Raw genomic sequence first — 12,469 nt, forward strand, 5'->3', positions numbered from 1 at the left:
GGGTCATTGCTGAGTCGGGAAGTTGGGAAAACTTCGGCTGGTATGCAAGCAGTTAGCTTGCCCAGGTAATTCCTTGGGTGCAGTTGCTCTCAGGTTCCGACTTCTTTTAGACTTGTATGGCCCAGTGGGTAACGCCCTGCTTTCCACCTGAGAGACCTGGGTTCGATCCCGACGTGAGTCAGAAATTCATTTCTGTTCCACACGTGATTGTGTGTTGATGATTTCTATCTTATTCACTCAGAAGGGATAATTCGAATGAAATGTTGTCCATTGGGTCATTGCTGAGTCGGGAAGTTGGGGAAAACTCGCTGGTATGCAAGCAGTTAGCTTGCCCAGGTAATTCCTTGGGTGCAGTTGCTCTCAGGTTCCGACTTCTTTTAGACTTGTATGGCCCAGTGGGTAACGCCCTTGCTTTCCACCTGAGACCTGGGTTCGATCCCGCGTGAGTCAGAAATTTATTTCTGTTCCACACGTGATTGTGTGTTGATGATTTCTATCTTATTCACTCAGAAGGGATAATTCGAATGAAATGTTGTCCATTGGGTCATTGCTGAGTCGGGAAGTTGGGAAAACTCGCTGGTATGCAAGCAGTTAGCTTGCCCAGGTAATTCCTTGGGTGCAGTTGCTCTCGGGTTCCGACTTCTTTTAGACTTGTATGGCCCAGTGGGTAACGCCCTTGCTTTCCACCTGAGAGACCTGGGTTCGATCCCGCGTGAGTCAGAAATTTATTTCTGTTCCACACGTGATTGTGTGTTGATGATTTCTATCTTATTCACTCAGAAGGGATAATTCGAATGAAATGTTGTCCATTGGGTCATTGCTGAGTCGGGAAGTTGGGAAAACTTCGCTGGTATGCAAGCAGTTAAGCTTGCCCAGGTAATTCCTTGGGTGCAGTTGCTCTCAGGTTCCGACTTCTTTTAGACTTGTATGGCCCAGTGGGTAACGCCCTTGCTTTCCACCTGAGAGACCTGGGTTCGATCCCACGTGAGTCAGAAATTTATTTCTGTTCCACACGTGATTGTGTGTTGATGATTTCTATATATATATATATATATATATATATATATATATATATATATATATATATATATATATATATATATATATATATATATATATATATATATATTATATATATATATATTCACACACACAATATATATATATATATATATATATATATATATATATATATATATATATATATATATATATATATATATATATATATATATATATATATATATATTTCAGTTGTCATCAGTTGAGATAAGTGAGAGTGCTTTGTTTTGGGTTAATGTGAGGATAGTTTTGAATAACAATTGCTGATTCGTTCAGGAAATCAACTCAGTTTTTCGTCTTGTTTATAAAACACATCAATCATAATTAGCCGATTGCTGTATGTTTCAATCGTGTAGAGGTTTCTGTAAAAGATTCGACCTGTACAAGAACAAGACGAGTGATTTCGCATCGTTACGTGCATTGTTCGAGTCGTGTAAGCCACTTTGAGAGAAAGAGTAACATGTCGCGATTGCATTCAAAACATTTTGCTGGGATGACGTTACTTTCCTTCTAGAAAGGTCTCTTTTGGTATCTCGCACTCAAAATGCTTTAATGACGTCACCTCCCTGCTTCTAGAAACTTTTCTTTTGTATCTCTTAACCAAAATGCTTTAATAATGTCATGTAATTGTTTCACGTGCTACTAGAATTCTGAAATCTGTTTCATTCTGATTTCCGAGACCGATCAGTTTGGTTCCCTCTCTCTATCTCATTCTTAAAAAGAGATTACTTTTAACGTAGAATATTTGTGTTCACGTATTAGCGTTAACTTTTGAGATCTGAATTTAGTAAAATTATTTAATTTGTAATGGCGCCTGATAAAAAGTATGTTTAGTGAAATTAGCCCAGCTGCAAAGGGATTTTACAGAGGTTTTCAAAAGTCTGTGAGGTAACGTGAATTTTAATTATTTATACCATGGTATGATAAGTTAGGAAGTTTTGCCTTAGTGAAATTATTATGGATAAATCTTATGTGCATTTTGTGTTTTTTCTGTTTGCAATCTCTTCATATTTTCACATTTTTTTATGTTTGTGATGTAACATTTATTTACGTAACATTTTACGCATTAAGCTAAATTTTACCTCCCTTTGATCACACCCTTTCAGGTGCTTATTATAAGTGTTATAAGAGTGCCATAAGATTCGGTGCCAAGTCTGGCACGGGTCTACCAAACGACGTAAATCACGATGTCAATTAAACCCAAGTGTATTTCGTCATTTCAACGCCACTTAAAAGGCAAACTAACTGCATGCATTTAGGGGATATCTAGAATTAAGTAACCATATACAGTGAACCCCCAGTATTCGCGGGCGATGCGTCACACACCCCCCCGCGAATAGGCCAAATCCGCGAATGCTTAAAACCCCTCTAAAAGCACTTAGAACTGCCCATTTTGATAGCTTAAACCAAGAAAAACCCTGTAAAAATGCTTATACCTCAGTATTTTAATAGTTTTATCACAAAAAGTGCATTTATTCATGAAAATTACATGAAAATACAGTAATTAGTGAATATTTCTCAGTGAAATATACCACGAATGGGTGAATTTTCCGCGAATGATGGGTAGATATGTTCCACAGAGAAACCCACGAATGCGTGAGTCCGTGAACCATGAGAACGCGAATACGGGGGGTTTACTGTATATTCTTTAACATCAACCTTTTTCATTTGTCTGCAACAGCCTCATATACCGTGGTCTTATAATCCTAATTAACTCACATTGATCGAGTAACTTTATAAAGCTATCACTTTGTAGCCAAATACCCAGTAATTTCTCTTTTGCAAGTGTTGAAAATTACCTTATGTCCTGTTCCACAATGTACTCAGCGGTTAGAGTAATTTGTTCCAGTATGTCTTTAACATTAATGCTGCAGAGTTTCATAAATCTTTTTAAAAGTAAAGCTCATTGCATGGCAGAATGTAGAGTAACATAAAGCATTTTCCGCTCATTTCTTGCTTAAATCAATGTTCACACCCGAATGAAGGTGTGTACATCATCTTGCGTGGGGAGCTATTTTAATTAGCAAGAATTCACTAGCAAATTGCTCCCTTTTCGTTTCCTGTCTGCCGATCTATCGATAGACATATCTGTCTATCGATATGCGTGCCTACCTACCTATCAGCCTGAGCTGGAAAATTGAGTAGCACAGTCAGAGTCCAAAGGATTAAGAGATTTTGTGGCCACTCCTTTTAAGCAGATAATTCCTTATTTGAGGCAAAAGTGAATCTGTCTGGCCAACTCTTTCCAGGCAACCACCCCCAGCCGCATGCACAGCTGAAAATGACTCAACTCCCTATCAAAGAACGTGCCCCCTGCCCCTAGCAGATGGCATAAAAGGACAGACAGACAAGGGCTTACTCTCAGAGATTCGCGGGACGACATGGCATAAAGACAAGACAAACACACTCACCACCAACCCCACGAGGAGGACCATGCCCTGGCTGAACGACAGCCTTAGCTCATCCCTTCTCCATCTAACCACGTGGCCCCTCAATGTATACTTTTACCTTCGTGCACTTCGGCCGCCAACCACGTGTTCCCTTCACTGCTGGCCTGATCCTAACATGAGGAGGCCACCCACTCCATTACCTGGCAGTTCATGAAGTCACCCACGTGTTGCCCGCGCCGTCAGCGCCCCTACATCCTACCACATGGAAGATCAACGACTTCGCCCTTGTGACTCAGGAGTCAACCACATGCCACCTTCTTCGCTGGAACCACTTCTCTCTTACGGTAAAGTGCTCTGTAAAGACGTCCATTCAGTCACGCTTTGTCCTCGTAGAATTTACTTAATCTGAGTGCCAGTAATCACAGAATCTTTTGTTCAATTCCACCCGACCTTCCAAAGTAGGGCCTCTCTCCTCTGGGGGTCTTGAAGGTAAGAGGGGAACTGGACCACTATGTCGGTGAGGGGAGGCGGCGACTCGAAGGGTAGAGAATATCCCTTCTGAAGGACATTCACTACCCAGGTCTCCGCTCTGTCTCACTGCGGCATGATAGGCACCCCCCCCCACTAACAGCAGCATCTGAGGGGGCTCGCTGTCCCTAGTGAGCTCCTCCCCTCTTCTTCTTTGCCTTACCTTTCCTCCTGGGGGGAACAAGTTGGCGAAAGGGACCCTGCGGTTCCTTCCATGGGGGAGAAGAAGAGGCCATCACACACCAGACCTCTTCGGGGCTGAGGAGCTAGACCGGCTCACAGTCCGGTCCACAGGACGAGAAGGCTGCGCGACACCTTTCATCGTTGCCTGGTGGCCAAGACGGTCGCATTCGTCGGCCTTCCTCTTGTCCAATGCAGCATCCACTTCTCCTCTGGGGAGGTGGTGTCCAGAATTGGTCCGTTGCACAGGGAGACTGCAGCTTCGACGCCCACTGATCTGTAGATCCGGGGCAACAGCACATCCCGTCTCTTCAGTACCAGGTTTGCCTATAGGTTTGCCGTCTGGTGGGCTATAAAAGAGATGGCCTCTCCACCCGACTGGCAAAGACTCCTGAAGGTCAGGTCTTCGTTCTGAGAGCCAGATGAAGACGCGATCCTCGACAACGTGAAGGCCCAGTTGTCGAACCAGATCGCCTGGAGAGCAGACAGCTGTTCCCTCCAGGGTTTCAGCTCAGCCTGCGTGAGGAGCGCAGGCTCCCCAGTTAGTCGAGTTGAAGTGGTACCAGGAGCTAGACGAGCTAGGCCCAGTTCCACTACCTTCTGTCTCGGTAGAGGGGGAGGTAAGAGCTTGGTGGAGAGAGTCGAGCAAAGCGAAGACACTGGTCCCGAGATCAAGTAGTTCACCTACTTGAGGATGCTGTCCGCCAAGGGTGACCATGGTAGTCCAAGGGAGGATTTCGGTTCTTTATTGGAAGCGTAAAACTCCTCCAACCTGGATGACCGTTCTTCCAAGGGAGTTAGAAGTGGTTCCTCCAGACCGTTGTGCTGACTAATCAGTGCAACAACCTCAACAAATGCTCTCTGCGGTTCTGGAGTGCCCGGATCTCTTGGAAGAGGACCTTCCATGAAATGGTCTTCCAGAAAGGCCCCTCCCGCAGGAGAGCCCGAGACAGACCCCGTATCTCTGCCCGACAACAGAGGCATACGACCTCTCACTCGGCTGGAGTGAGCAAGGACCGGACGCCTCTGATGCTGATTGCACAAGAGCCTCAACTCCATCAATCCTACCGACCCCCTGTCTCCTCCTGGAGAATCCCGAGGAAGTTGAGGGGGTGGGAGAGGCAGGGCGAACACCACCGTCGCGTCTACTGGTGTAACCAGTGGAAGCCATGAAGCCCCTCATGATCTCCAACCCACAGTGGAGCATCGCGAGAGGGCCTAGACGGACTTACTCATCTGGGTGAGTGACTGTCTCGATGATCAGGGGACGGCCTCCTCACAGCCGATCCACACTCCGACGCTGGACGGTCCTCAGCACTGGAGCATGTAGAGGAGACCAACACGGGCGTGGACTGCCGATTGGAGACCACTGTCCTTAATGTCCGGGCGTGTTCCAGCCTTCTTCGATGCCGAAGCAGTCGAAGGCAGCTGCGGGGACCTCTTCTTGGTTCCTCCCGACGCCTTCCCAGCAGAGATGTCCATGGACACCTTCTCCGACGATCCTTTGTCCGACTTGGGCGAGGATGACTGTTTAGGTGGAGGAGAAGCCCGAAGGCTTTTTCCCCTTCTCTCATTCCGTGCCCGAGCTCGCTACAGGAGAGGAGCGGCTTGAGGCCACATGGTCTCCCTTAGACAACCGTGCCTTCGGCAACGCTCACTTATGAGGTGCCGAAACAGAATCAGTTCGAGAGGACGAAGCCCCTGAACCGTCTGAGGAGGGTACCGAGGTAGCCTTCCCAGTGAGAGATCCAGCGATCTTCCCCCAAGGGGAGGACTGCGCCCCCTTAGAAGAGCGAGTCTTCTTAGGGGAGGGGGAGGATCCACTCTCCCCTTCTTAGACAGACTGGTCGTAGAAGAGGGGGGTGAAGAGGCAGAAGAAGACAAGGACGACGACGACGAAGTAGAAGACGAAGGCGTAGATGGCTGGCGTGCGTGCTTCTTCTCCTTCTTCTTCTTGATCAGCGGTAACACAACATCCCCCAACCTACCGAAGACAGACCAGGGGTCGACAGGGGTGGGGATAGCAACAGCAGGTGACACAAGAGTGCAATGACTGGCTGGAGACTCATGCCGTAAGGTGGTAGTAGGCATCACAGAGGCAGACGCAGGCAACGATGTAAGGAACGTCTGCATGACCAGCATGGGCGACGGTGGAAACATGGTGGGAGGTGTCGGAGCGTAGCCAGGCAGTGGCGAGGTGACCGAGCAGACCAGCCCAGCCACTGTCGACACGGAGACGGCTGGAGTAGGGACCGCACCATATGCATGGTGCGTTCCGACGGTGGTCACCACACTCCCCGGCAGCACAGCGGTGATGGTATTGGTGGTTAGAGCATCGACCGTGTGAGTAGTGGGAGGAGTACTCCCTCTTGCGCAGCACTGTTGATGCGTGCAAGGAGCAATGGCAGATCAGGCGTACCAACCATCCCGAGCAACTCCCACGCCTGACACAAACCAGGCACAGATGCCAGCCCTGCGGAAGACAAAGATGGGTAGGGGCCCCCCCTTACCCAGGGATTAGCGACTCTGGGTGAGGGGGAGAACTAAGAGGAGTGTAGCCTAGGTCCACCGATCTTGCCTCCTCTTAGACTGCAGATGCTGACACAGGGGACAGCAAGACAGACTCAGAACTAAGAATCAGCAGCAAGGGAAGGCCTTCGAGGCTTAGATACGACTGCGAAGGATTTGCACCGACGGAGTCGAAGGTGCTGAAGACAGCACCTCCGACGCCTTGGTCTCCTTACGCTTGTATCTAGGCCTCCAAGAATACCTATCCCACTGCTCGGGGGACCAAAGCCTACACTCCTCACAAGGTTCATCTACACTACAATCAGAAGGGTCCTTACTCCCTTTCCTACACTTTAGGCAAAGGGAGGGAGGGTCCGAGTCCGCACCACAGCGGAAGGCGCCACAAATTTTATCCTTACCAGGGCATAGGCTACCCAGCGCACAGGCTTATCAGAGTCATGGGTTTGCGATAACTCATCCATCATCACAAACACACACAATTATACTGAAGAAAAACAAAACAGGAACAAACACACCATGAAAAGGCGCAGCTTTAGCTTCCAGGGAGGTCCGAGCAGAGAGCCAGGAAAACATGTCCGCATCAGACAAGGCCAGAAGGTAAAGTGAATGCGTGACACCGGGCAGGGGGGAAGTGTGTGTCCCCCACTGCAACCACCCAACTACCCGGCTGGTAGTTATACTACCGCACTGCCTTGTTAAGTCTTTAGCGGCCAGTTCAGCTTTCGCTGAAAGTAACCCCCATATAAGTAAAGGGCCAAGGGTTTGTCTTTGTGTAGGAACAAATAATAATTTAAGAGATACTTGGCCCCCTTATATAGGCTACTACAGTTATGGGGGACCACAGTGGGAATCTGGGATTTTTGGTTGGTGAAAACACAAAAAAAGTAGATAAGGCTGTATTTAATCTAAGCTAACCAAGGGCACCAAGTTCTTACTTGGCCTTGGGGCTTCTCTTGCTCCTAAAACCTCCACCTAACCTATTAAATGTACCGTAATAAGAAATTTAATAAAATTTGATAAGCCCAGCATAATTTTAGATATTGAGTTTCAAATGATAGCAAATGATATATATATACACTATATACATATACATATATGCATAAATAGATATACAGTACTTATCTATTTTGCATACCAATTAAGTCCTTCACATTGCATGGCTTACAGCATGTACTGCTCAATGCAGTCCAGTTTCCATCTTAGACGAGACTATGGTTAAGCTATTAATCAATACCACACTCTTGTCTTAGTGGTCTGTGTAAATTAAGTCTTATTACTTAATCATTCGGTTTTTATCCCTTCAACTAATGCATTCTTTCATAGCTCAGTACAGTAATGCTAACATCTACAAATATGACTTTCAATTCCTACAGTTTTTGCTATCATTTGAAACTCAATATCTAAAATTATGCTGGGCTTGTCAAATTCTATTAAATTTCTTATTAAATTTAGTAGGTTAGGTGGAGGTTCTAGGAGCAAGAGAAGCCCAAAGGCCAAGTAAGGACCTGGTGCTCTTGGTTAGCTTGGATTGAATACAGCCTTATAATCTACTTTTTTTGTGTTTTCACCAACCAAAAATCCCAGATTCCCACTGCGGTCCCCCATAACTGTAATAGCCTATATGAGGGGGCCAAGTATATCTTAAATTACTATTTTGCTACTAAAACGAATGTTATATTGTTCAAAGCACACATTAAAACATGGGGAAATCATATTTTCAACTCTGGGATGCAAGTGCCGTATGATATTAAGTAAACATTTACCGAGTGTGGTTTACTCTGACAGTAACATTCAGAAATTTACAAACAAGATGAGCAGCTGACAATATACGCTAGGCCTATAAGGTTTACATCTAAGTCGTGGCTATTAATCTCTAACTGTTCTCATCTAGGCTTGTTGAACTGCCAGTCTGTCAAAATGAGAGGAGTTCAATTGTGTCTAGGCTGGTGGTCACTGGCTCAAGGAAGGATAAGTAATCTGTGCAACATCAAACCACAAGATGACAGTAGGACTAATTGAGGATCCCAGCACTGATTTGCATAGATAGCCCATGGCTATGGAATGAATGAATGAAATATAAAATTTAGTCCAAAGGCCAAGGACTGAGGCCTGTGAGGTCATTCAACACAAAGGGGAATTGACAGTCAACATGTTTTACAAGTGTAGGCTAACATGAGGAGAACCTCGCAGTTGCAATGAACCGATTGTTAGGAGAGGGTGGAAGGAAGGTGGAAGAAAGAGAATATGAATGGAGGTACAGAAAGAGGAATGAATGGGGTTGCTGCTGGGGCCGAAGGGACGCTGCAAAGACCCTCAAGTTCCTATAGCTATGGACTACCGGCAGTTTATGGTAAAGCTGCACATTTCCAGCGTCTGTAGCGGAGACCTATCAAAAAATAAAACTAGCGCATGCTTCACACACATCCTCGTCTCAATCTTTTGGTGAAGAAAAAACGACCTTTCCATTGGCCTACCCTTGGCTATCAGTACACGCAGTGCTAAAGTAAGGCCTCAACTTAGCCTACATTTAGGCTGGTACATGGCTAACCTAGACTTCATTCTTTGATGGCGCAGACCAGGTTTACTCCCGTGAATCACTTCGTTATGTACTGTACAGCAAGCTATCAGAAATGTGAAAACAATAATACCTGACCATATAGTATGAATAACTTACGGTTCTCTTTCCATCTGCTATTGCTACAAATATCCAAAAGGCACAAATCAACCAGCACTTCCAGTTTAACATCGTTACCAACTACTCTGGTTTTCGTGGGTGTTTCTCAACGCACACAGATAACTGAACTAACAACAGAGTTCGCAGTATCACTTCCCATCTCTCTTTGAGTCAGCATGACACTTCTTCATCCGATTACCCCAACCGTTAAATGATTATTTTATTTACATTGTTTCCTTATAAATTATAAAATTATCTAATTCTAAACATTTATTTCACGACATATAAATTATTTCATATTTTAATTTGTTTTGTATTGTGCACTGGTATACTGTTCTACATTTATGTAAGCCAAAGTCAGAGCCGTAGTGTAATTGAAACGTCATGTTTATGTTTTATAGTCTACTTAACGTACTATCTCCTTCTGTTGGGTAGAAGAATTTTACTTATTTTAATTGCCTTGCTTGTAATGGTAGTGTATATTATTTTCCTTTATTTATTTTTTCTTCTTGAATATACCAGTGTCAGGGACCATATATACATATTTTCTCTTTAATTCCCAATAGACATTTCTTCGGTATATTTCTCATGACAGACTTGTGAAATAATGCTCAGTCCATTTGCAACTGATGGTAGCCTATTTAACAGTAGTGTATTCGTTTTAGATGGTTGTTACTTAATTACCATCGTCAGTGGTAATTAAGCAAGCAACTGCGGTAGTAAGCAACTGTTGCTCGTGACTTAATGATGAATTATTACATAAAAATATATAAAATGTGACTGTGTTGATAATGGTACTAAAGTTCTTGTTTGGATAGCCCGTAGGGCAAGACTGACTACATTCTCTTTCCTACTGAGGTTGCTTTTTTTTATTCTAGGCCCAATTTTCCAGTGAGTACAAATTCATATAAGCTTTCGATGTAGGATATCCTGTTTTCACTGGTGTTGCAGTCCCTAAATGATAATGATCTTGGCCTCTTTCTGACTATGATTATCTAAGTGCTGCAGTTCCATATTCCACTAAACCCACTTTTCTGGTGCCCATAGAAGCCCAACCGGCACTATCACACTATTCTCCTATTGGTTGTAGGAAAGACACGTTCAAGCCGTCTCTGTCACCCTTTCATCATTATCTTATTTATATATAAACTATAATTTCCCATATGGAAACATTCCTCACCTCTGTCCTGCCGTCTAACGCCTAATAGTCTTCTTAAAGCTTTATTCTGAAGTCAACATTATTTTTAAATATATTTTTATTGGTCATACCTTGGTTCAAGTCCATATAGCAAAACAGATCGTACTAGACTGGGAACTGTATACCACTGTAAATACAAACTTTCACACCAAAATTTAAAGGAGATGTATACGTATATTTTGAAATCTCCAACCTTATCCAACTTTATCCTTTTTAACTCTGGAAGGTGAGTTAAAAGCAAAGATCGCTACGCTTTCTCTTCTCTCTAACGTTAAGGATAGATAAAAACGAGTGCCTCCTTGGTGTCATTTCAAAGATTTCAGAATTTTCGTATTCACCAAATAACGTATTAGCCAATGCTGAATTAAGAAAATTTTTCATTTTCATCAATAAGATCTCGAATTTCGAATGACTTATTGCTCAAAGACTGAATATTTCTGAAACCACACTTTTTCTGCAACCACCCAAATTCAGCATCCAAAGTCAGGTTCTTCTTACGTTTTACACCTTTCATTCACAGTAACCTATGATTCACAGCAGACTTATGAAATCTCAAGCAATTTTTGGATTTTTAACCGTGAGCTTATAATAATTATTTCTGGGAGTCATTTCATATTAAGAGCAGCAAGGATCCTCCTTTCTCCCCTTGTCAGGGCATGTTTGTTTTGTGACCATACCTTTGACAATAGAAACTGGAAGCTGACGTCGAGCAGATGCATTGCTTAATTCACTGGTACTGTATATCGATGTTACTGTTTGTGGCTGCTGAGTCACCTCACTTGACATGTTTGTTACTTGAGACTAGCAATCTAGGGTTCGAGCCCCCTTGCTTAGGTATGCACTCAGACACTCCTTTCCGTAACTGTTCAATTATTTTATCTGATGTATTTTCATCATATATACATAATATATGTATGTATTTACATATATATATATATATATATATATATATATATATATATATATATATATATATATAGAGAGAGAGAGAGAGAGAGAGAGAGAGAGAGAGAGAGAGAGAGAGTCTACTTCTACGTCATGGTTGTGTTACGGGACTTGAACTTCATTAATCTCTATCAGACAATCAGAAATTACTGTATGAAATCGAATAAAGATGAAACTAAGTGGTTAAATACCTTAATTTTTTCCACGAGTAGCTCTTAAAACATTTAATCCAAGGCTTGCAATGCCATTTTACAAGTGGCACCTCTCCCTGCAGTACCTGTAGCAGTTCATGTACAGTATAGTTTCTGTTACACTACAGTATGAGTAGTCTGGAGTATAACTCAGATTCATCTTGCTCAAGTGGGCTCTTAGCCTACTATGGCTCAGGGCTTCCAGCTTTCTGTTCTTAAATTCTGTCCATGCCAGAATTGCCATCCTGATTTGTGGTCACCGAGAAATGTAAAGGTCTGTTACGATGGACTCAGTTTCTCCCTGGTTTTTATTTTAGAAAGGACTTCAAATCACCCAGGACTGTGGGTGATTCACTAATTGCATGGTTTCGTACTGATCTTTCAAATAAAAGCAGGATGAAAATGCGCAAATCTTCTGAGGCAAGGACTCCTGCAGTCATGTTGCCATGACTAAAAATAAGAACGTTTAATTTGTGTACCATTAAGAGTACTCTCAAATTCCATGTCATTGTCCATGTTCAAATATGGTTTCTTGAGCACTAAGTTACAACATAAATACCATTTCTTCAGCTTCAAATTATCCAGTAATTTTATTTCATTCTTCAGTGGCCCTGAACAGGTCTTTCCCTATTTTCAGACCTTAGCCACTGAACCCACGGAAGTCCACGGAAGCAATCAGCTGAGGATGTCCCTTTCCCTGACACATGTCATCCTGAACCTGTTCTTACGAAATTCGCATTTCGCTCTAGGGATGTTAAGAAAATTCTTGATA

The 12,469-nt window shown here is 43.6% G+C and overlaps 1 protein-coding gene across 1 annotated transcript in view; it reads right to left on the reverse strand.

Moving 5' to 3' along the window:
• LOC136852862 (glycosylated lysosomal membrane protein-like) overlaps nucleotides 1-9,547 on the reverse strand; it is a 61,191-nt gene extending 51,644 nt beyond the window's left edge. Inside the window, exon 1 of the mRNA XM_067127770.1 lies at nucleotides 9,364-9,547. Coding sequence (XP_066983871.1) covers nucleotides 9,364-9,435 — 72 coding nt within the window. The 5' untranslated portion in view covers nucleotides 9,436-9,547. The remainder of the gene's footprint in view (nucleotides 1-9,363) is intronic.
• Nucleotides 9,548-12,469: the final 2,922 nt, after the last annotated feature.

The sequence above is a fragment of the Macrobrachium rosenbergii genome, chromosome 3 (genome assembly GCF_040412425.1).
Source record: "Macrobrachium rosenbergii isolate ZJJX-2024 chromosome 3, ASM4041242v1, whole genome shotgun sequence".
Lineage (NCBI taxonomy): Eukaryota > Metazoa > Arthropoda > Malacostraca > Decapoda > Palaemonidae > Macrobrachium > Macrobrachium rosenbergii.